This window comes from Coenobita brevimanus, chromosome 57 (assembly GCF_032717465.1).
Source record: "Coenobita brevimanus isolate Jiangsu-jjx chromosome 57, ASM3271746v2, whole genome shotgun sequence".
NCBI lineage: Eukaryota > Metazoa > Arthropoda > Malacostraca > Decapoda > Coenobitidae > Coenobita > Coenobita brevimanus.
In genome coordinates, this window is record NC_137010.1 from 28,356,876 (window position 1) to 28,382,984 (window position 26,109).

Genomic DNA, 26,109 nt, shown 5'->3' on the forward strand with positions numbered 1-26,109 from the left:
AAATTTTGTGAAAGGGTGGGCCATGGGCCAAGAAAGAATTTATTAAATTTTGGGGCGGATTTGGATCCGGATCCAGATCCTTTGTATCCAGCACAATATCTCCTAAAAGTTCTTAATGAATTTCAATAAAATTTTGTGGAAGAGTGGGCCATGGGCCAAGGAACAATTGATTAAATTTGGGGGCAGCTCCGGATCCTATGTATTCCACACAAAATCTCCACAGATCTGGATCACGATCCTTTTTAATGGCATTGGCAGAGGTATGTGCTCTCTGAGTGCTTTCTAGTTGTTGTTGTCATTATCTTCAACCTTAAGGTACTCAGTTTAGAATAAGGATTTATTTATATGCTGTACAGTACACTCTTTTGTGATCTGTTACCCTATCTTGTTACGAGTAGACTAATATAAAAGAAGAATGTCACTAACCTGTGTCATCATGTACTGTATGGGCCACTTGTTACCATTAAGCTCACTGTACTAACTAACATGATAATGATGATTATGATAATGATGATGGATGGTTTGAAGCCACAAAAGAAAATACAAACTTAAAGGAATCTTTCATAAGACTGCCTAATGTAAGAGCCATACATTACTTCTGTTTTGTCATCATTCAAACAGTTATAATCCCAGCTTATTTGTTAAGTCTCTTGAATTCTAGATTTATCCATCATCATTATTTCTGATGCTTGCTTCCTTTTGAGAACATCCCAACAAGGAATGGCCATGACAGAACTGCCTCCAAGCTGCTTGCCTTCACATGTCTTCAGAATCTCAGTTTAGTTCTGAATTTGTTGTAATTTTGGTATTCTCATCAGCATCTCAAATGCCGTGCTCCCATTTGAGGACCTCCAATGTAGGATGGCCATGACAGAATCACCTTCAAACTGTTTTGTCCTCTCATACCTCTATTCTGTCAGTTACTCCTTTTCCTCACCTCTGCACTGCTCTGCTATCTTCATCCATACCACATATAATCAGCCTCTTCAAGCTTTACCCCCCATTCTTACATTCAAAGATTTTTTCTTCATTTGCCTTTTTTGAATACAGTATGTCCATTCTTCAATCTGTTTCTTTTCATCCATTCAGTGGTTCCACTTCTTACTTCTGTTGTCCATTCTTCCATTGTAAAATACTCATAAATTTCTGTTATTGCTTTCACTGTCCATCCGACTTATGTCCAAGGGCGCACCCGGGGGGGGGGGGGCACCGGGACTGGCCCCCCCCCCCCTTAGCTCTCTGGGTCCTTTAAAAATTTATATATATTTATTTTGATAACAGCATAACATGAAAAATTGGCAAGTACAAACAAAGAGTAACACATGAGCCAGCAGCTCCCTGACTCTAAACCTGCATGTGACCTCCCTGTAATTATCAGATTACCTGACCTCACCTCACTACGGGGCCTCCCCCTTAGAAAATTTCTGGGTGCGCCCCTGCTTATGTCTGCAGCTGTCCAAAAAAAATGTCATTATCACTGCCTGTACAGTAGAGAGCTCTCTGTCACATACTGTTCAGGTTTCATTCCCATATGAGTGTCAGCAATGAAACACTTTCATACAGGGTTCTCTTCACCTCCATGCTAACAATAATACTCTTCATTATACTGCCAAGTTTCTAATTGCTGTCTTCCCCAGAAGTGATTATAGCCTCACACTCCATAATGCCATGTTTACACAACACAACTTCCAGATACTAACCTACCCTGGCATCTCCTCTCCTGTTGGTATTCAGCATTTCATCCTCATCCTACTTTCTCTCTAGAATCATGTCCTTTTTACTAAAATTTGTGGTCGTGGTCTTTACATTCATTTACCATTAATATGTGTTTGTTTTCCTTTCCTTTCAGTTTTCTTCTTGTACAAATTCTTTTAAACTTATTCACTATCTGTTGCAACTCTGTCTAACCTTCTTGCATCATCAGCCTACTTCTTTGCTATGCTATAATAAACTCTCGTTTTTTTCCCCAGACCCTGCCAGCACTGATAATGAAGATCATGCGTGGGATATTTGAGCCTATCCACCCGCACTACAGCAGTGAGATGCGATCACTGGTTCACCTACTGCTTCACACAGACCCAGCCCAGCGCCCTGACTCACACCAGGTCATCAGCCATCCCCTTGTCTTCCCTGCACTCTGCAGACTCCATGCTGACCTTGGGATGCTGCCGTGTGTGTCTAGGTATGGAAAGTGAAGTACAGTGTCACAGTTTATTGAGTGAGTTCCTGTATATGGTAATGTCTAGTCTAGTTGTGTGTTATGTTATTGTTCTTTTGTGTGACAGTAATTTCAGAATACTGATGATGGTTTGGTAATTTGTATACTTAATTTCCATACCTATAGGCTTGCTGTTGTTGATGTACCATTATACAGTATAGCTTGAATGACTGTTGGAGATAGACACAGCTTCATTTCAAAGGGTCCTTCCTAAAATAAACAGAATTGTCTCTTCCTTTCTTATTTCCTTCCTTCCTCTTCTGTCTTTCGTTCATTCAATCTTTCCTCTTCCTTCTGTCTACAGGTGACTGTACACTGAGTGACAAGCCAAATGGTTTCTTGTACCCCAGGTAACCCTTTCCTGTATTGGGTGCTAACCATATAACCAAATTATGGCACCTGGTGATTTAGTGGGTAATTTAGGCGCTAAAGTCAGATGAACCGGTGAAAGTTTATGGCCAAAGGGTGGTTGGGGTTTATTGCTCACGTAATGCCACTCAGGGATGAGTGAGGCTGGTCACTCTCATCTTAAATGTCAGAACTGACTTACCTAGCCCTGGGCTCCTACACTCCTTATGGGCCAACACTGGGTTAGATGATGAATAATTGAATGAATGTCTGAAAGTAGCAAGGATAAATCAGTAGAATAGCAGTATATCACCAAGGAGTTATTATATAGAAAGCTGAAATTATTATTTATGGATGTGCAGCTGATCTCTTAAATTCTCCAGACCACTTCGTTTGTCATCTGTTGGGACACGTGGCCGTAGCTCTCGAGGCAGCGAAGATTCTACTGACAGGGAGAAGATCATTGAAGGGGAGAGGAGACTGGTGGGAGAGGAAGGGAGAGATGAGAGGGAGAAAAGAGCAATGGGAGAGAGTGATGAGAAGAGGCATGGAGGAGAGGAAGGGCGAGAGTCCCAAGATGACGTGAGGAGGGCAAGAAATGGGGAAGGAAGAAGCATTTATGTGGAGAGGCTTCGGGAAGATAAAATGGAGGACAGTGGGCATACAAGTCCAACAGCTCCCCCTTCTTCAATCTTTTGTTGGAGTCCCCATGGCAAGCTACTCAGGTATGTCTGCATTTGCCCTGTCAGCCGAGTTAGTGTATGTCTCATTTTAATCTTGCTACTGCCAGATTATTTTATTAAGCTTTACTTCTTACCCTGTCCCAGGGTGGGAAATGAGGTCTGGTTGTTGATGATGATGATGATGATGATGATGATGATGGAGAGATCCCTCATTGAGGTGGAAGTTCTATCTGTCTATCTATTGCCAGACACCTTAATCCCGTAAGGGGTGGCCACAAACAAATTGCCTCCATGTCACCCTGTCCCCTGCCATTTAACTGCCCTGCTCCCAGTTCACACCCCCTCTCTTATATACCTTTCCACTCCATCCCTCCATCTCATCTTTGGCCTCCCCCTCCCTCTCCCCCCTCCACCTCACTCACATACACTCTCCTCATCAGTCTTTCACTCTCCATCCTCTCCACATGGCCAAACTACCTCTGTGTTTCTCCTAACATTTCCCATCACATCCACATCCACACTACAAAGTGCCTTCACATCCTTATTTGTCAGTCTGTCTCTTCATGTGACTCCACAGGCTTCTCTCAGATAACTCATTTCCACTGCTCTCACTTGACTTCTGTCCCTCCAACAAGATCCAAGCTTCATGTCCATACGTTAGATTCGGTATCACAATACTGTCATGCAGCAACTTTTTCACTTCCATGCTCACTTTCCTGTTTTTTATCACTGCTTTCAAGGAACCAGCAACCTTTCTTCCTTGTTGCACCCTTTCAAGCACTTCACACTCCAAACTTCCATCCTTACTCATCACACTACCCAAGTACTTAAATGCACTCACATTGAGAGGAGCGAGAGAGTGCTGTTGATTGGAGATATGAATGGCAAAGTTGGGAATGTACGAGTGGATGGAGTGGTTGGTCAGTGGGGTGTGCCAGCTGAAGTAGATGGGAATGGTAGTGCTTTGGTGGACATCTGTGCTGGTAAGGGGTTGGCAATAGCCAACACCTACTTTCGTCATAAGATGATCCACCGGTATACATGGAGAGTAATGAGGAGGATGGATGGTGAACTTGTTGAACGAAAGGCAATGATAGACTACGTGTGTGTGGATGAGGGAATGAGAAGACAAGTGTTGGATGCGAGGGTGTGGAGAGGGTGGGGGAATGGAGTCTCGGACCATCACTTAGTGATGGCCAAGGTAGAGCTGCAAAGAAAGTGGTTGAGGAGGCGAAGGGGAAGACAGGAGGAAGCAGCTCCTGTGAGAAGAGTGGAGAAATTGCAAGATAGTGAGAAAAGGACAGAGTATAAGAGCATAGTGGAAGAAAGATTGGGAAGGTATGAGCTAGAGAAGATGGAAGGGGTGGAAGACGTATGTAAGATATTCGCGGAAGAGATAAGCGCAGTGTGTGAGGCGGTTTGTGGAGTGAGGAGGAGATCCAAGGGTGTGCAAGGGACAGCATGGTGGAATGATGAGGTGAAACGAGCTGTGGAACAAAAGAAGAAGGCATATGGTGAATGGTTGGCGAGTAGAGGTAGGGGAGAAGATGAGAGAGAGAAGAGAGAGGTATATGTGAGCAGGAGAAGGGAGGTTAAGAGACTGGTGAAGGAGAGTAAGAAGAAAGTGGATGAAGAGTTTGGGAGGAATCTGAGTGTGAAATGGAGGGAGAGTAAGAAATTGTTTTGGAAGGAGGTAAAGAAAGTAAGGTAGTGTGAAAGGGGAAATAGTAGGGGAGTGAAAGATAGGAATAATAGATTGTTGGTGGAGAAGAGAGAGAAATTGAGGAGATGGAAGGAGCACTTTGAGGATTTGTTGAATGTAGAGAGTGAGAGCAGTGTGAGTATAAGTGGTTGGGGAATGGCTGGGAGAAGAAGAGATGAGAGGAGGGAGGAAGAGATCAGTAGGTCGGAAGTAGTGGAAGCGATGAAGAAGATTAAGCTGGGAAAGGCCCCAGGAATTGATGGAGTGTGTGGTGAAATGCTTAGGTATGGGGGTGAGATTGTTGTGGAGTGGATATGGAAGTTGTGTAGATTGGCTTGGGAAGAGGGAAGGGTTCCAGAGGACTGGAAATCAGGTATAATTGTTCCTCTGTACAAAGGAAAAGGGGAGAGAGAAGTATGTGGTAACCATAGGGTATTTGCCTTCTTAGTGTGACTGGTAAAATATATGGTAGAATACTCATTGATAGGGTTAGGCATATGACAGAGGAGCTAGTTGGAGAAGAACAAGGGGGATTTAGGAAGGGAAAGGGGTGTGTAGATCAGATATTTGTTCTAAGATGTTTAGTGGAGAAGTATCTAGAGAAGGGAAGGAAAGTGTATGCTGCCTTCATGGACTTGGAGAAAGCTTATGACAGAATAGATAGGCAAGGTATGTGGATGATATTAAGAATATATGGAGTGGAGGGGAAATTGTTGAGTGCTGTGAAGAGTATGTACGAGGGAGCTAGGGCTACGGTGCGAGTGGATGGTGAGCTGAGTGAGTTCTTTGATCTCAATGTGGGACTGAAACAGGGGTGTGTAATGTCTCCATGGCTGTTTAATATATATATGGATGGGGTTGTAAAGGAGGTACAAGGCAGGGCAGTGGATGTGGGGGTGGCCCTAATGAATGAGGGTGAGATTTGGAAGCTTCCGGTGTTGCTGTTTGCTGATGATACAGTATTGTTGAGTGAAGATGAATGGGAGTTGCAAGGTTTGGTGAATGAATTTGGGACAGTGTGTAGGAGGAGGAAGCTGAAAGTTAATGTAAACAAAAGTAAAGTTATGGTGTTTGAGAGGAATGAAGTCACAGAGTGTGCAGTGAGGTTGGATGGAGAGGATATGGCGAATGTGAGTGCATTCAAGTACTTGGGTAGTGTGATGAGTAAGGATGGAACTTTGGGGGATGAAGTACGTGAAAGGGTACAGCAGGGAAGAAAGGCTGTTGGTACACTGAAAGCAGTGATGAGAAATAGGGAGGTGAGTATGGAAGTTAAGAAGTCACTGCATGATGGTATTGTGATCCCTACCCTGACGTATGGAAGCGAGGCGTGGGCATTGCAAGAGGGGAACAAGTCAAGAGTGAGAGCAGTGGAAATGAGTTACTTGAGAGGAGCATGTGGATTGACGTGGAGGGACAGGTTGACGAATGAAGAAGTGAAGGAACGTTGTGGGGTAGATGTGGATGTGGTTGAAAAGATTAGGAGAAATACACTGAGGTGGTTTGGACATGTGGAGAGAATGGAGAATGAAAGACTGACTAAGAGGGTGTATGTAGGTGAGGTGGAGGGAGGGAGAGGGAGGGGTAGACCGAGGATGAGGTGGAGGGATGGAGTTGAGAGGTATATGAGGGAGGGGTGGGTGGGTTGGGGGGAGGGTAGTCAAATGGTGGGTGACAGAGTGACTTGGAGGCGTTTTGTCTGTGGCCACCCTTTGCGGGATTAGGGCGTCGGGCTATAGATAGATAGATAGATAGACATTTTCCATTTGCCCTGGTCAATTCAAAGTCTCCCAAACTGAATAAAATGTCTGGAGAAAGCAAAGATGAAGCACCTTACCCTTGCAGTGAAAGTCTTTGAAGGAAAAAATCTTGTCCCATGTATATCTTTGCTGGTTAAGGAACTTGAGGCCAGGCTACCATAATATGAACATTTAAGGGTAATTAAGCCGTCATCTGTACACCCAGAGTGCAATTGCATGAGTAAGAGAAAAAAATCCACTTACCACTTTCATATTGATTTGCCTACGTCATTTGCTTTTCACTCCGACTAGTGCTTTATTAAACCACAGCATCACCAGGTGTACATTTTGTTGGCTGGTTTGATATTATTTGTATTTTGAATACTGGTGTTTGCATGTGTTTGACTTTGCTTTGTTTGTGAATATCTGCGTACCTGTATCTGGTTGGGATGCTCGTCTTTACACGTCGAGATAGAGTATAATACAGTGCAGTATATCATACAGTAATGAAGTAAACATTCAAGCAGTTGGGATTAGTGTCTTGATAACAGCATTTTTGAGGTAGCTGTTGTAGTAATAAAAGTAGTATACAATAACCCCAAGCTGTCTAGCTGAGCATACCAATCAACTGCAGGCAAGCAGCCACTTCTGCTTGGTCTTCCTGTGCAGTGAAGTGATGTTCCCAAGTGGTTGACAGTACCTTGCCACAGTGAGGCGTAGGGAGAAGTGTGGAGGTTTGGTTCCTGGATAGATACTGCATGTGCATCTCTCCATCCAGTTAACAGGGGCACCATAGTAGGCTTCACATCACTCCATTTATTTAGTTGTATGGTTACCACCCAGCATTGTAAATGCATCACTGGGTTACAGGAAACCATCAGGCTTGTAACCCAATGTAGAGTCAGCTGAAGTTCAAAGAAGAGTAATAAAAAATGACAGGAAGGATGAGTGAAGGGAGGAAGGCAGACAGAAAATGAATGAAAGAGGTGAAGGAAGAAGTCAGCAGCATTTTGGGGGTAACAAGAATAGATAGTGTAAATATTTGTAGGTTAGATAAGTCATGGTGTAATAAAAAGTGCAGAGAGCATACGGTGTGATGATGGTGAGAAATACACTGAGACTGTTGTTGTTATTAACACACTGGGTGATATGAACATGTGGATATAATGCAGGAAGATAAAATAACTACAGTGAATTCATCCAAACATTGCAGTCGAAGTATGCCTGACATATCCGTTCTTGCAGCTAATTGGCTGTCATTATGAGGAGAATTCAGGTAGTAGAAAGCTCGTTATGTTACAATATTCATCTTCATATTCTGTTGCTGTAATTAACATTTATAGGTCATTGTTTATCAAAAATGATGACACAGTCTGGAAAGGTAATAATCACAGCATGAAACACCTTTGTATAACAAATATTGGAAACAGGCAAATTTTAAATTCAACACTGACAATTCAGTTCATCTACAGATTCCCTGGTTTATGACATCATCATGCTGACGAAGTGCCAGAGTTGCCACACTGTTCATCAATCACAGTATTTCTCAGGTGTTTTTATGTGTAATTCATTGTCCTGTTAGCAAAAAACAGTAGCCTACAATCCACTCATTTTGCCACAGAAATATAGTGCCATTAGTGTTGTGTGACAGTCACAAATATGAGATGGAAATCCTCATTTTTTTCTAATGCCATCAGCATCACTGACCTTGAGTATTGTTGCCATCATTCTCTCTCTCTCTCTCTCTCTCTCCTACCAGTGACAGAAGACAGGGCAGTAAAGAATGAGTGAAGTCCACTTTTCCCACCAATTTTTCACTTTGTTACGGGTTTGACAGATTTAACGAAAATGTCTCCTTGTAGACTATTTTTCTGGTTTATTAAGAACAGTGGACCTCATTTTGTCAGTTAACCTCCTTAACATGTACATAAGCCGTTTTTGTTCTGATATTTTTGTATTTTATGTGTACAATGAAAAGAGGAAATTATAGAGAGTAAAACTTTTAGACAGATAATGAAGGTAATGGAGAGAGTCCTAGAAAGTATGATTAGGGAAAGTGTGAATACTGATAAGATACAGAGTGAGTTTATGCCAGGCAAAGGGACCACTGATGCCATATTCAGTGTCTGACAGCTGTAGGAAAAATTTACAGTATAGGAAGAAAAGGGAGCTGTACTTTGTTTTTGTTGATTTGGAGATGATCTTTGACTACGTCCTTAAGGAGGTGGTGAAGTGGACAGTGAGAAAACTTGGGATTGAGGAGTGGCCGGTTCGAATGGTTACGGCTGTGAATGTGGGTGCTTGCACCCTTATGAGAGTGAATGGAGATTTGAGGGATGAGTTTTCTGTGAATGTTGCCATGCATCAGGAGTCAGTCTTGAGCCCTGTATGTCGTGGTGCTTGAAGGTCTCTTATGTGACTTCAGAATGGACTCCCTTAGGAGATGTATTCTGATGACTTGGTGTTGATTTCAGAGAATGAAAGGGAGGTGGAGGAAAGACTTAAGAAATGGAGAGACAGAATTGGGCACAGTTGCTTGAGAGTAAATGTGGGTAAAACAAAAATGATGATATCTAGGGCTGGTGGTAGTACAGTCAAAGCAGAGGGAAAGTGGCCATGTGGAGTTTGTCACAAGGATGTGGGAAGTAACTCCATTTTGTGCAGTATTTTTGATAAGTGGGTGCATAAGAGATGTATTAGAGGTAGACTGTGAGCTAATGTTGATTTTGTGTGTGGGGTATGTCGAGGAGAGCATGTAATGATGTCAAGCATGAAAGGATTGATCTTGCTGGTGAGTCTCTTGAGTGTGTGGAAAAGTTTTGTTATTTGCAAGTGATGCTATGTGATGGAGGTGGGGCATGAGCTAGCTTTGTGGCCAGGGTAAAGAATGGTTGGGGGAAGGTCAGGGAGCTGTTGCTTCTCCTGATGTTGAGAGGGCTCTCCCTACGTGCTAAGGGATCTGTGTATGCAGCATGTGTTAGGAGTGTAATGCTGTAAGGTAGTGAGACTTGGGCAGTAAAGGATGATGATATTTTTAGGCTTAAACTTACAGAAATGACATTGATTAAATGGATGTGTAATGCGTTCTTGAACATGAAGCCTGGGGGGAGCTAGGCTTACGATGGAAAAATTAGGAGGAAGGATGGGACTGGAGTGTCTGCTGCATTGAGGAGAGGTAGATTGAGATGATGTGAGCAGGTGGAGAGGATGGAGAATGACCGTTGGATGAGGAAAGGGAGAAGTGTGAATGTGGGGGGTTAGAATCGCAAGAGGCAGACTGAAAAAGATGTGGGACAAAGTCGTAGAGTGTGACCTCAGAGTTAAGGGACTGAATGGGGAGGCTGCCAGTGATCAAACAGCATGGAGAGCTGCCATTAGGTGATGAAGGCCAATGCATGCAAGCATATTGGAGCCTTTATAAAGGATACCATTATATGTAAAAGGACTGCGGACTAAGGACTGAGACAGTGCTAGGTCAGTTCTTCAGAAAGGACTGTGACCGGACTCGACGGTCCATTTTGAGGGAAGGACTGGGACTGGGACTGTCAGTCCTTTGGAGGACCGGGTGCCCACCTTTGTACAGGGTGTGTATATACAAGTGTCCTCACACAGTGAACATATTCAGAGTAATCAATTTGCCTGGTGAATGAGCAGGGGGCAATCAGGTCCACAAAACCATAATGAACGAATTGAACCCCGAGTGAACGAAATCGGGGTAAAGAGTAGGCCATAACTGCCATCTCCCATATTAAATAACCCCCCCCCCAAGTAGATGCCACACAAAAGGCCAGATCTGAGCTCCCTGTGGAACAGAAACCAATGGAGGACGAAAATTTACCTATGTCGATCTTCAGTAAACTTCTAACAGCAGTGGATGTTCTGAGAGAAGAGGTCAAGGCACATGAAACCAGCTACCATAGGATGCAGGAAGTGCTCAGTGGAATAGAAACCACATTTCGTTATGGAAGTCATCAGAAGTAAACTAATGCTCGTCACACGCTACTACCGAACTCAAGAACAACAGGAGCCAGTTGTCTCCACATCGTCTGCTACACTTGCAGGGGAAGATGATGATGATGTGATGTCAGCAGTGTCATCTTTGGACTTTGAAGGCTTTGTGGGAGAGATGAACGAAGTAGAGGCACGCGAGAAAATGATTTAGTCAGGCCATGAGGACGAGACTGGTAATGGAAACAAGGAAGTGGAAGGTGATGTGGTGGGAACACCCCAAGTGTATCTCGCTGCCTAGGAACCACCTGCATTCAGGCCAATCAGGACTGCCATCTGCTCCATTTAAGGTAAATAACCATGTGTTCTATATTTTATATATCAGTACTTTATGTGTTTGAAATGTGCAATTTAATTTGTCTCAGTGGCACAAAAAGTGGACTTTGAGGAAGTGGTGCCGCCTGTATGCTATTTTCCCATAAGATATGTTGTTCACAGTGGACGAGCTCGTCTGCCACCCATAAACTTGTTCACTGTGTGAGGGCACTATTTTTATATATATATATATATATATATATATATATATATATATATATATATATATATATATATATATATATATATATATATATATATATATATATATATATATATATATTTGTGGTAGGTGGGGGCACTCACCATCCACTCACTTAATATAGTGCTGCTGTCAGATGTCTGCCCTTTCCTCTACTCCATCCTTCTTTCCTTCTGTTCTCTTCTGTCTTTCTTTCCTTCATTCTTTCCTTGTCCTTCTTTCTATGGGTGACTTTACACTCCCTCTTCTGTCTTTCATTCCTTCATTCTTTCCTCTTCCTTCTGCCCGTTGGTGACTCTACACTGAGTGACAAGCCAAATGGTTTCCTGTACACCAGGAAACCATTTACTATGCTGGGTGGTAACCATATAACCAAATTTTGGCACCTGGTGGTTTATTGGGTAATTATTGTGCTTCAATCGGATTTAGCCGGTGAAGGTTTATATCCAAGGGGTGATTGGGGTTTATTGCTCACGTAATGCCACTCAGGGATGAATGAGGTTGGTCACTCTCATCTTAAATGTCAGGACCAACTGCCTAGCCCCAGGCTTCTACGCTCCTCATGGGGCAACGTAGGATTGGATGGATATTCCAAGTGCTACATTTTAGTTTGTTATATTCCAGGTGTTTCATTTTAGTTTTATTGATTGTAAAGTGAAGTAAGTAAGTGCAGAACTTTACATAATTAAGTGGCTGTTGCACCCCTCCATGTGTGCAGCCTCCTATCCTATCCTAGCCTATGACATGCACCAAATTGTTTTTATTGATTATTTTTATAGTTTTATAGATGCTTCTCTACTGTAGTATTAATAAACAAGTAATCACATATAATTTGTGATTATTGGGGGGGTAATATAGTTTTTTTTTTGCAATTATTTCAAGTTAGTCGGAAAATTCAGTAAGTCGAAGTATCCTAGAGCCCTATATACTGTAGTTCGATTTATGATGGGTTTACTATATATATATATATATATATATATATATATATATATGTGATAGGAAGCATTATGAGGAACACACTGAGGTGGTTTGGCCATGTGGAGAGGATGGAGGGTGAAAGACTGACGAAGAGAGTGTATGTGAGTGAGGTGGAGGGGGGAAGAGGGAGGGGGAGGCCAAAGATGAGATGGAGGGATGGGGTGGAGAGGTATATGAGAGAGGGGGGTGTGAGTTGGGAGCAGGGCAGTGAAATGGCGGGGGACAGGGCGACGTGGAGGCGGTGTGTTTGTGGCCACCCCAAACGGGATTGAGGCGTCTGGCAATGGATAGATAGATAGATATATACGGTATTGTATCCTCACTCTAACATTTGGAAGCAAAGCTTGGACCTTGTTGACACAAGTCAAGAGTGAGAGCAGTGGAAATGAGTTATTTGAGTGGAGCATGTGGAGTTACATAGAGAGACAGACTAACGGATGAGGAAGTGAAGCAGCATTGCTTAATGGATGTGAATGTGATAGAAAATGTTAGGAGAACTACATTGAGGTGATTTGGCCATGTGGAGAGGGTGGAGAGTGAGAGACTAATGAGGAGAGTGTACAGTATGTGAGTGAGTTGGAGAGGGGAGAGGGAGGGAGAGAATGAGGAGATGGAGGGATGGAATGGAGAGGTATATGGGAGTGGGGGGTGTGAGTGTGGGGGAGGGCTGTGAAATGGCATGGGATAGGGCACAATGGAGGTGATTTGTTTGTGGGCACTCTGTTATGGGATTAAGGCATCTAGCTATAGATAGACAGATTGGTATATTATTTGGTGTGCTGAAGTGTTGCTCTGTTTCTTCAGTTAATTTTGTCCAGTCTGCATTGCTATAGTTTGTGTACATTAGATGTGCCTGCTCTGGGTTGGATTGTGTTTCTGTGACGATAATGATGGAGAGATGCAGTGAGTTTGAGTTCTGTTAATGAGATGGTGAATGCAAGTGTTGGCGAACAGATTGTGGTGTCTGGGGAGGAGGGGGAATGTAGTTTACCTGGTGTGAGATGAAGCTGTAATGTTTGATGTCATTGAGAATATACTTGTTGAGTCATGAATCAGTGTCGAGGCCTCAGCGGTTGTTTTTACTGTGTTTGTATCAGGCAGTATTTTTATCGTTAAAATCCCCAGTAATGATTGAGTTACGTGTCAGTGCTGGGGAGGAGCTGAGGGTTGTATTGTGCTAGTACAGCATGGGAGGTGTCATAGGGAATGTGAATGTTAAAAATGTTGATTTCATGTTTGTGACCTGATTTAACACAGAGTGATTGTACAGTATTTCTAATGTTGTGTCAGTCTGGAAATGTGATTGTCTTATGTTGTGTCTTTGTAGTGGATTGATGGGTGAATGTATGTAATGAGGCCTCCTCCATGGCCATCAGTTCTGTCTCAGGAGATGTATAAGTAGTGTTTGATTTGAGGGTCTGTTGTGTGTGTGTGCCAATTTTGTACAAGTGCAATGTGTATGTCATGGTTGTGAAGGAATTGTTCTGTTTCTTATGTGTTTTTGCAGAGACCATGAACATTTATGTGTTATATGTGTAACTGTGATGGAGGTAGTGTATGATGTGTGTCTCTGTTGTAGGTATAGTGCTTGTGTACAGGGACAGACTGTTTTGTCTTTGGTTGTATGAGTGAGGGAGTTTTTGGTGAGTGGGAGGAATTGTGTCTGGTGTGACAGGAGTGTTTTTGGATGTGTTGCACGTGTCACACACCCATATTCTGTGGTGTTGTCTGACATTTGTTAGTGTAGTACAAATGATCTGGATCCATTCTCTGCAAGATCCACATGTGTGTCTTGTGCTTGTGATGTGAAGGGAGCAGACAGGATATGTATAATCTTTGGGACCCAGGATTGCCCTCAGTGTCTTGCAGGCATGAGAAACAGGGAAATGATTTCCAGAGAGTCATACCCCTTAGTGTTAAGAACAGTGTAGAGAGCAGCTTCCCCCCTGTATGTGGTGGAGTCTTCCCAGGCCAGACCAAGGCCCTCTTTCCAGGACACAGAGCAGGATGAGGAAGTTTGTTCCCAGGCAGGAGTCACATCTGCATCTCACCACCCAGGGCAACAGTAGCACTGCAGGAAGGCTCCTGTCCACCACCAGTCTAGTGGTGTATGGCAGTCCAACCAGATATGGCCTGTAAAGGAATTAATATGAGATGTTTGGGACTTAATTCACACATAAAGCCACTCTGGGGAATGGGACTGATCATTCTTACCTTAAATGTATGGTATAAATAACCTAGTTGTTGGACTTTTTAGTCTCAGTGGAGCAATAAAGCGAGTTGTTGTGTAACAGCTGTGAGGTTTGTTCTTCCATTCTGGTATTTTTCTACTGATTTTGTGGTCTTTTCTCCCCCAGACTGTCACTGGGTGAGGCTGAAGGTGAGGCAGTCCAAGTATCAGCTAGCAGAACCCACCGCCTGGCTGTCACCAGCCTTGGCCACCTTGCTCACTGGCCAAACCTCGAACCCACACATACTCAAAGTCAAGGTGCTGGTGGCAAGATGTGATGTTTCTTTTTTTTCCGGTTTCCATCATGACATGTATTTCGTAATTCTTATCATCTTCATCATCATCATTGTCATTGTTGTCATCCGTCCTCATTTATTATGTCCAGCCATCTGCCTGCCCTTTTATGCCTCCTCTTACCATGAAGGTCACCCAATTATAAATTTTCTTACCACCCTGTTCATGACCATGCTCTTTGTATTACTTTGCCATTTACTTCATATCCTTCACAGATTTTCAGGTTATTTATTTTATCCAGCTCACACAGCTTAGATATTTTACATAACACTCCCATTTCTGCAGCTTTAACTCTTGACTTTTGAGTCATAATAACATACCAGAGACTCACATCCATATATTGTTAAGGATATTGATGCCACCTTTGTGGGTTCCTCTTGCAACTTTCATATTCACTCCTTTGAATTATATCAAGACCTTCATAGCACAGGCCACCTTTTTTCTTTGAACCACTCTCCACATTGTCCAGATAATCACCCCTCTTTTCTGATTATTGCACTGACGTGCTTGAACTCTTCCACCAATTCGACATTTTACTCATTTTTGCTTTTACTTTCAAACTATGCAGCTCAAAGATACTCACCAAACTGAACCAGACTGCAGAGACCCTGTTCACTCGTAGCACACAGCACTTCATCATCTGTATACATCATATCTGAAATACACCACTCTTCACTGTTAATCACCAGTGTCTCTCCCCTCATAACTCTTGTTTTGACTTTCCCTTTATCATCATCCATACACGTACAGTACCAGTACCAGTATGTTAAATATCTTTGGGGACACCACACACCCTCATCTCACTTCAGGCACTGTTATTGAACCTATCACACAGACGTCCATCTAGTCATAAACCTGCTACACTGCCATCTTAAACTTTTACTGTATTTTCACCAGAGTTCCATTCATATCATACATACCTGATGGGTTCCAAAATCCCTACATTTCACCTTGTCATATAATTTTTGCAGATCTTTGAATTTCTTACATTCTTTACTTCATTGTTTCCTGTATCTGCCTTACTGCAAATATTTGATCCACACATCACCTGTAATTCTTAAAACCACTCTTTTGTCTTCATTCCCTAGACATTCTGATCCTTTACAGTTATCATTCTTCCATGTGTTTGCTGCAGCGCTCAGTGGATTTAACCCAGGATAATTTTTGTACTCACTATGTATGCACTCATTTCCTGTACATTGAAAATAAAAACTAATAGGGACAGAAATGCTGGGCTGGAACTCTTTCTCAGTCTTTTCATGGGTGTAGTAGTGTGGCAGCCCCACCTATGCAGTGCTTGAATTCCAAGCAACTTTATAGGTTTATTCTTTTTCTGTGTCTGCTTTCCTTTTTTCCTGTTTCTTCCATCCTTCCTGTCACTTTTTATTACTCTTCTTTCCACTTCAGGTGGCACTACGCTGAGTGATAAGTCTAATGGCTTCTTGTAACTCTGGAAACAATTTACAACTTTGGGCAGTAACCCCACAACCAGATCACAGGATAACTTGAAGCATACAATGGTACCCCTGTTAACTGGGTGGAAAGATACATATGCAGCATCCATCCGGGAACCAAACCTTCACACCCTTTCCTGGGCTCAGCTGTGGTGAGGCACTGTCTGCTGTGTGGGAACATCGATTCAACCCTGCAGGGGTGGTTGCTTCCCTGAGGTTGATGGGTCTTCTCACCGAGACAGACTGGGGTTACCCAATAAGAACAACTAGTGAGAGTGAATGTCAGGTCACTTTGTCTCAGGTAGTTTGACTATTCTGAATGCTGGATGTTAAAAAAAAAAAAAAAAAAAAAAAAAAGAGTATACATATTTGTGCCTATTTTTTTTCCTGTGGCTCAGGAGGTTAGGAAGATTATGCCAGGGCTGTTGTTTCTCCTCTAATTAATGTCTCTAGAGGGATCAGAGCACTCCTCTCATCCCACATTCACATGGGAAGTTTGGCTTAGATATTGTTGATGACATGGTACATCTTCCTTTGCAGATGATGGTGGTGGTGGTGGAGAAGCTTCTGTAGCTGTGGTAGTGAAGTGTCCAGCTGCAGTCACAGTGGTGGAGGTGGCATGTGGTGATGGATTCATGGCCTGTGTTACTGGTGAGGCTGGCATCTGAATTTGTTAAAGCAGAGATGGTAAAAGTGAAGACAAGCCCCCAGTTAATGTCAGCTGTTTGTCAGACATGCTGAAAGTAAAGAGTGCTTGATGTCTCTACCTCACTGCTGAATACTCTCAGTAATTTCTTGTGCATATTATTCATGTCTAATTTTCACAGCTGTTCCATAAATGACAAATATTCACAGGCACCTGCTCAATTTTAAGTATATTCTTAATACAGTTGAAAAAGTGCGTATTGAAGCAATGCTAAGGGAAGAATGAGAAGAGGTTGACATCAGAAGTTTAAAGGAAGGAGTACTTGAAGTTAGCTTGCATAGGTTAGAGGATATAGTTGTTGTTGGTGCTCAACCCTAATCTGTCTGATCAAGCAGACCCATTGATAGTAGGTAAGCAGCCACCTCAGTGGGGTTGTCACGTAGGTTCCCAACACTATTGATGTTGTGTCTGCATCTAAGTGTGGTATGGGCAGTACAGTGTTCCACTGTGTGTGTTATGCTGTGTGGCCCTATTCTGTGAGCTGGGCATGTGTCATCTGTCATTTCACCCAACCCAAATCTTGGTGGCTGAGGAGAGCTGGGTGATTTCCTGCTCTAAGCCTCCCTAGGTGAACCCCATCATTAATTAAGAACACCAGTGGATGGATGTCAGAAGAGGGGGGGTTGTAGTATGGTGTTATGATCAGTTTGTTGTATTGCTCTGCATGTGAAGTGAGTATGTTGGTGTTTCTTCATTGCTGGTGTTGGAATATCTGGAGGTGGGATATTGTTGTAGAGGGTTTAATGATGTTTTTGTGGTGATTGTTGATGTGCATATGTGTCTTGTGTGTCTCAGCAGTGTAGTGATAGGGGTGTTGTGTATTGGCACAGGTTGCTGCATAGAATTGTGTCTCTCATATCAGGGTGATCTCTGATAGGGAGGACTTTAGTGACAGAGAGTAGGTGGGCTGTGGGAGTGGTTTTGGTCCAGCCATTGGTGACGCATAGGGCATTGGTCTGTATGATTTGCAAGGTGGTGTAGTGGATATTAGATAGGATAGGAGCCCATGCCAGGGAGGCATAGGACATCACTGATGTATTGTTTGTGGAATAAGGAGAGTGTTCCCCCCCTCCCCCCCAAAAGTCTAGCCCTGTAGTTGCCGTGATTGCATTGAAGCTGGGGGTGTACCTCATCATGATGTCTTGTGCATAGTCCATGAAAATAAGTCCAGTGTCATATGTCACTTCAACGATCTTAGTTGTGGGTGTGTTTGGCACAGGTACATTGTTAAGTGTAATGTTGTGTACAAGGGGAAGGGTGGTGCCCTGGAAAGCGGAAATTATAGAGGCAAAAAGCTTTTGGAACAGTTAATGAAGGTAATGGAAAGAGTCCTAGAAGGTTGGAAAAGGGATAGAGTGTACATTGATCAGATGCAGTTTGGGTTTATGCCAGGCATAGGAACCATTGATGCCATATTCATTGTCCAACAGCATCAGGAAAAATAAGTAGGAAAGACAAGGGATCTGTACTTTTTGTTGATTTGGAGAAGGCGTTTGACAGAGTCCACAGGGAGGTGGTGAAGTAGGCAATGAGAATGCATGGGATCATGGAGTATCTGGTTAGAGCTGAGGTCTGAGTGTGGTGACTGTGAGAGCCTTGCATGATGAAGTTTTAGTGCATACTGTAACATAAGGGTGTGAGACTATGATTGGTATGAAAATGAAAAGTCAAGAGTAAGTGGAATTTTGACTATTGAAGAATATATAAGGAATATAGAGAGTAGATAGGATAAGGAATAATGTCATTCATGGATGATGCAGAGTAAGTCAGTGGACACAAGTTGAATAGAATGTGCTTAGATGGTATGGATATGTGGAAAAAATGGGAGTGAATAGGAATACAGTAATCCCTCAATTATCTGACGTAATAGAGCCAAAGACATGTCCAGAAAGTGGATCCATCCGGATATTGGACTTCTCCCCGTGCCCCCCTTTGTACATAGCCTAACTTTGAAAGCCAGTGTAAAATTCCACTACAGTACATTGTGCACTACTTGTTCCTGTTGCTTAATACTACTTTATTTGGTCAAGCAGACCTGTAAACCACAGCCAAGCATTTCCCATGCTCAAGCATGGAAAATAACACTCCTTTAAGATGTGGGAAGTTGACCATCCTCGACCATCCCACATCAGCCTTACCCAGAATCTCCCGCTTCTTCTCCAGAGTCAGCACTACTCACTTCCTTTTCCCTGGTGAAGGGACCATCATCACACACCCTAGGAAGAGGCATTCAAGGAATAGCAAGACCTGAAGTAGGTAGGGAACAACCACAAGAGCCACCACGTGTGCCGCCATGGCAACTGTCCGAGAGGAGCTGTTCACTACACGGTAGCTGCGCAGGAACTGGGAACGACCGAGGGGGTCTGTAGTGGATGCTGGGTGAACTACCTAGCCAAACAGTGCAGCACCATCGGGCTATTCCTGCACAGCAGGGTGAAAATGTTTGCGCAGCTATAATTTCCACCCAGGTGCAAGCATTTTGTCCAGATAAAGTGAAAGGATGTACGAATAATAGTTTTAAACAGTCAGATCCCAGCATCCGGGTAGTGGATTGTTTGGATAATAGACATCTGGATAATTGAGGGATTACTTTATATCTGAAAAGTGTATATCTGAGTAAATTTGAAAATGGTAGAAGACATGGTAGGTCTAGGAGGTGGAGGATAGATGTGGTAAGTGAGTGTGTCATAAAGAGAGGTATAAGAGCTAACGAAGTCAAGTAACTGACAAGTGATAGAGCTGGCAGGGTGAAATTTGTGTGGAGGAGTGTATGACCAGGGTTTGGCACCCGTTTTAAACTTGACAACATTGGATTGACTCATATAGGTCAGCGTAAAGCTACATATGGAATGTTTTTTGACATGGTCAGGTGCAGTAAAGATTTTAGAGGCTTGAATGGTGAATGATTGGGAGTGTGGCTCATTGAATTAGCCAAAGAGTGGTTAGTATCTCATTTTCGCAATTTTTTTCTGGCGCTCTGGATCCTACCTCGTCCTACTCTGGAGTGGGAAAGGGGGTCTGGATGATGATGATGATGTTATTGAAAAGTAACCACATAATACAAAGGCATACTTTCCAATGTATTTCTTAAATAATTATAGCAGCTTGTCTTAAATAATCATGGTTGTTCCCAGAAGGATCAGGGCATGGAAAGACCTGAGGGTAGGCTGCCATCTGTAGTTTTGATCATGTAAGCTGAAGAAGATAGATGGATTATGTTAGGATAACCAGTATGGTCTAATCATATAGAGACTGGGGGATCAGACTTTCAGTCTTATCAAAGGGCTATTGGTTTTTGCCAGGAACATCTAGTCACAAATTGCTAATGCTTCAATAGTAGTCTTCTGAATAGAGTCACAGGCGTAATCCTGAAAGACTGGAATTCACTACATAAAACTACAAGGGTTGCTTTAAGATTTAGAGTCTGTGTGGTGTACTTTCTTGTCAGTGGATATGGTTTTGGTATTTTTGCTGTCACTTCTATAGTCTGTGCTCTTTTTTGTCTTGTGGGTTAAGAAGCCTGCACCCAGGCCTCTACTCATGACTGGCACTGGACCACTACCAGTAATGAATTGGATGATGGTATACTGCAGATTGATGGATCAGTTTTATTTTATCAGTGTGTATGTTTTTTATGTTTGCTTTTTATGTATTGTTGTAAAATTTTTCATATTCCGTTTACATCATATTATTAGCCCAGTCTGTATACAGTGTTGTACAGTATTATATATATATATATATATATATATATATATATATATATATATATATATATATATATATATACATGTATATCTGTTAATTATGTCATTTCTGGCAAGGACCTCTGGTGTTTTGCTGCCTTGATTGTTTTAGTGTGTAGTATACTTAAGATTTTTAATAGCTGTTTATGTACCAGGTTTCTTATCAGTGTAATTTATGTACAGTATATACTGTATATATATATATATATATATATGTATGTATGTTTTTTTTTTTTTTTTTTTTTTTTTTTTTTTACCTAGGCTGCTTCCCCCAAGGAAAGGGAGGTAGCCGAGACAGGACGACACACTCCCCATTTACTCATCCATTCAAACACATTCATTCGCATCTTAGCCCCAAAGGGGAGAACGGACAGATCCTCACCGCACCACACCGCACAAGGGTCAACTGTGCAATGCAGTCAGTGACATCCGCAGCAGGGCCCGACAGCAGAGCTGGTTTACCCCTGCCACATCATAACAGACTCATCCCCTTTCCCGCACCTGACCTGAAATAGCTGATCAGACCAAATGCGGGAGAATATCCCCTCAGGGCTGCGTCATCACTTATTCATTCACAATTTCTCTCCATTTATTTCTGTCACGCATAGCCACTCTTCCTTGCTCAACAGACATCCCTCTCGCATCCAGTGCTCTCTTCACACTGTCCATCCATCCTATTCGTGGTCTTCCTCACAGCCTTACACCTCTCACATCAGATCTAGTTATCTTTTTCACCAATCGCTCATTATCCATTCTCTCCATATCCCCAAACCATCACAACACCCTCTGCTCAACTCTACCAGCCATCTCCCGAACAACTCCAGTTCTCCTTCGCACTTCATCATTCCGCACTCGATCCAAACGCGTCGCTCCACACATACTCCTCAGACACCTCATCTCCATTACATTCAAACTTTTCCTCTCTGCTACACCCATATTCCATGTGTCAGCCCCATATAATGCAGTTGGTACCACAACACCCTCATACAGCCTTCTCTTTACATCCATTCTAAGCGAACGACATCTAAACCCTTTTTTTATTCCTCCCAGCACCTTTCCTACTTCATTTATTCTAAACTTCACTTCTGCATCTATTCTTCCATCCACAGCAACATGTGACCCTAGATATTTAAAACACTCTACCTCCTCAAGCAACTCGCCATTCAAAACTATATTCATCCCCCTACCATCTACCAACCTCATACACTTCATCACTTTACTCTTATTCTCATTTACTTTCAATTTCCTCCTTTCACACACCCTTCCAAACTCCTCTACCAACTCTCTCAATCTCTCCTCTGAATCAGCCACCAATGCAGTATCATCTGCAAACAGCAGCTGCTTCAGATTCCACTCTCCACCATCAACATTCACCAGACTCAGACCTCCACCTAAAACTCTTGCATTCACCTCCCTTACAACACCATCCATGTAAATATTAAACAACCAGGGCGACATCACACATCCCTGTCGCAGCCCCACTCTCACAGGAAACCAGTCACTTACAGCATTTCCCACTCTTACACATGCTCTACTATTAACATAAAAACTTTTCACCCCTTTTAGAAACCTACCATCAAATCCATACAATCTTAAAACAGTCCACAAAGCCTCCCTATCAATTCTATCATACGCTTTCTCTAAATCCATAAATGCCCAAAACACATCCTTGCCTTTCGCTAAATACTTTTCACACACTTGTCTCACTGCAAACACCTGATCCACGCATCCCTTCCCTCTCCTAAAGCCACACTGCTCATCACCAATCACTCCCTCTGTACCCTCTGTAACTCTCATAATTAACACTCTACCATACACCTTACCTACAACACTCAACAGACTTATACCCCTAAAGCTAGTACATTCATACTTATCACCCTTGCCTTTATACAATGGGACCACAAAAGCACTTGCCCAGTCAACTGGCACCATACCTTTCACAAAGCACTCATTCAACAATCTTACTAACCAGTCAACAATAGTCACTCCACCACCCTTCAGGTATTCCACAGCACACCCATCCATACCTGCAGCTTTCCTTGTTTTCATCTCCTTTACTGCCTTCTCCACTTCCTCCTTCGTGATCAAAGAATCATGTATATGTGTATGTACATACTGTATATATATATATATATATATATATATGTACATATATATATATATATATATATATATATACACACACGATATATATATATATATATATATATATACTGTATATATATATATATATAATATATATACAGTATATATACACACACACACAGTAAGTCCTTGTATTTGGACGCACTTTACTTCGACACCTCGTTTTTTGTGCAAGAAAAAAATTTTTAGTTGTCTCACAATTCACGAATTTCCCCACAATTCAATACTCCCAGTCGGCAGCCAGCACTCAGCAGACGTTGCATACCGATGCTCAGTGTAGGCACTGTCCATTTTTCTATGCAACAGTTTTCCACGATCTTTATACAGCAGGTCTAGCGGGGCAGTAGACACACCTAAGTTTGTTATTGTTTGAGATCGTAACACGATATTAAGCCATGTCGTGCTACTGTTTCTTAACAAAGAATCGTTGCGTATTTCTCGTAACACTATTTATGTTGTTTTATCTATCTATCTATCTATCTATAGCCCGACGCCCTAATCCCGCAAAGGGTGGCCGCAGACAAAATGCCTCCAAGTCGCTCTGTCACCCACCATTTGACTACCCTCCCCCCAACTCACCCCCCCCCCTCCCTCATATACCTCTCAGTTCCATCCCTCCACCTCATTCTCAGTCTACCCCTTCCTCTCCCTCCCTCCACCTCACCTACATACACCCTCTTAGTCAGTCTTTCATTCTCCATTCTCACCGCATGTCCAAACCACCTCAGTGTATTTCTCCTAATCTTCTCAATCACATCCACATCCACCTCACAACGTTCCTTCACTTCTTCATTCGTCAACCTGTCCCTCCATGTCACTCCACATGCTCCTCTCAAGTAACTCATTTCCACTGCTGTCACTCTTGACTTGTTCCTCTCTTGCAAGGTCCACGCCTCGCCTCCATATGTCAGGGTAGGGATCACGATACTATCATGCAGTGACTTCTTAACTTCCATACTCACTTCCCTATTTCTCATCACTGCTTTCAGTGAACCAACAACCTTCCTTCCCTGCTGTACCCTTTCACGCACTTCATCCCCCAAAGTTCCATCCTTACTCATCACACTACCCAAGTACTTGAATGCACTCACATTCTCCATATCCTCACCATCCAACCTCGCTACATTTTGTGACTTCATTCTTCTCAAACACCATAACTTTACTTTTGTTTACATTAATTTTCAGCTTCCTCCTCCTACACTGTCCCAAATTCATTCACCAAACCTTGCAACTCCCATTCATCGTCACTCAACAATACTGTATCATCAGCAAACAGCAACACCAGAATCTTCCAAATCTCACCCTCATTCGTTAGAGCCACCCCCACATCTACTGCCCTACCTTGCACCTCCTTTACAACCCCATCCATGTATATATTAAACAGCCATGGAGACATCACACAACCCTGTTTCAGTCCCACATTGAGATCAAAGAACTTACTCAGCTCACCATCCACTCGCACCGTAGCCCTAGCTCCTTCGTACATACTCTTCACAGCATTCAACAATTTCCCCTCCACTCCATATATTCTTAATACCTTCCACATACCTTGCCTATCTATTCTGTCATAAGCTTTCTCCAAGCCCATGAAGGCAGCATACACATTCTTTCCCTTCTCTAGATACTTCTCCACTAAACATCTTAGAACAAATATCTGATCTACACACCCTTTTCCCTTCCTAAATCCCCCTTGTTCTTCTCCAACTAGCTCCATCATCATCATCATCATCAGCCATTTGAGTATCCACTGCAGGACCGGCCTATCCCGACCGAAGTCGGGACGATTCAGCCAATGTATCTCTACCAAGTGGCTTAGGCTGTTTAGTAGAGATTGTATGTAGGGTGAGAAGTGCTTGTAAGTGTAATTGTAGTGTTGGAGTGGCTTTGGATGTGTGTGTAGTCTGTGAACCAAGTGTAATCGGCCCACGCAAGCCGACTGGGTGCAAGCATACTTTATAATATACGACACTGATTCAACCACAGCACCCCTTGTGTCTGCCAATGCAACGTGGCCAAGTGAACACTCCCAAAGTTTATTACCCTGGCGGGGCGCGAACTCTGGTTCATCCGTGTACGAAACACACTATCACTGTACCACAGAGGCTCCATATATATATATATATATATATACATCCATCCATCCATCCATCATCCAATCCTACGTTGCCCTATGAGGAGCGTAGGAGCCCGGGGTTAGGCAGTTGGTCCTGACATTTAAGATGAAAGTGACCCACCTCACTCATCCCTGACATATATATATACTGTAATCCCTCATTTATCTGGACATAATAGAGCCAAAGGTGTGTCTGAGTAATGGCAATACCTGGATCATGAACAATATTCCCCTACCATACCCAGACCCTACCTATACCCACCTCCAGCCTATTATACCTAACCTGGTTGTACAGCACCAGTGCTTAAATTGGCAGTGTATTCTGGTCATTCAGGCATATTTAGACATCAGAACACACATAGGAATATCCAGAGTAATGCTAAACACCAAGAAAACCATGCAGAAATTCCACTGAAAAATAAAAAATGCCCCACCCAAACACAACTGTATGTACAGTACCCCTCCTTATTTTGGCATTGTTTTCTGGTCAGTCTGTCATATTTTGACATCAGAACATACAGAGAGTATTATTCAAAATAATATTCAACACCAAGAAAATCATGCAAAGAAAAAATGAACACCAGAAAACACCTGACCTATACACAACTATATGTACAGTACCCCTCTGAATTTTGGCACTGTTTTCAGGTCAGTCTGCCATATTAGACATCAAACCGCACAGAGAAATATCCAAAGCAATGCTACACACCAAGAAAACCATAAAAAAAAAACACACACACTGAAAATCAAAGACACATGACCTATAGACTGCTGTATGTACAGTACCCCTCCTAATTTTAGCAGTTTTTTGGTCATTCTGCCATATTGAGACATCAAAACACACATAGGATTATCCTTATTAATGCTAAATATCATGAAAACAATACATAAACAACAGAAATTCACAAAAAAAAAATGACAAACGTTTGAAAAAATGTTGTCTGTGATGAGTAATTACTCCCAAATATGCCACCGTAAATTAGTTATATTGGTATAAATTGTATACCATCACCTTTGCTTGTGTTTATGCTGTAAGTTAAGCTAATAAAACACATAAAACTGACAAGTAAAAGTACAGAAATTCAAGAAAAGAATAAAGTGTTCAGGAGTACGACATACCTTCATATAACTTCCCACCATCCTACTTCAAAATTTTGCCGGCACCTTCCAAGAGTTAAGCATATGTCTAGATGCAGAATTTCATGGGCTTTCTCTTGGTTACTGCGTAATT

The 26,109-nt window shown here is 42.5% G+C and overlaps 1 protein-coding gene across 1 annotated transcript in view; it reads left to right on the forward strand.

Moving 5' to 3' along the window:
* Positions 1–26,109, forward strand: part of LOC145402122 (serine/threonine-protein kinase Nek8-like) — a 96,264-nt gene that overhangs the window by 30,409 nt on the left and 39,746 nt on the right. The window contains exons 6-10 of the mRNA XM_080274239.1: positions 1,971–2,182; positions 2,950–3,098; positions 3,243–3,291; positions 14,551–14,687; positions 16,712–16,822. Of these exons, the coding sequence (XP_080130365.1) occupies positions 1,971–2,182; positions 2,950–3,098; positions 3,243–3,291; positions 14,551–14,687; positions 16,712–16,822 (658 nt within the window). The remainder of the gene's footprint in view (positions 1–1,970; positions 2,183–2,949; positions 3,099–3,242; positions 3,292–14,550; positions 14,688–16,711; positions 16,823–26,109) is intronic.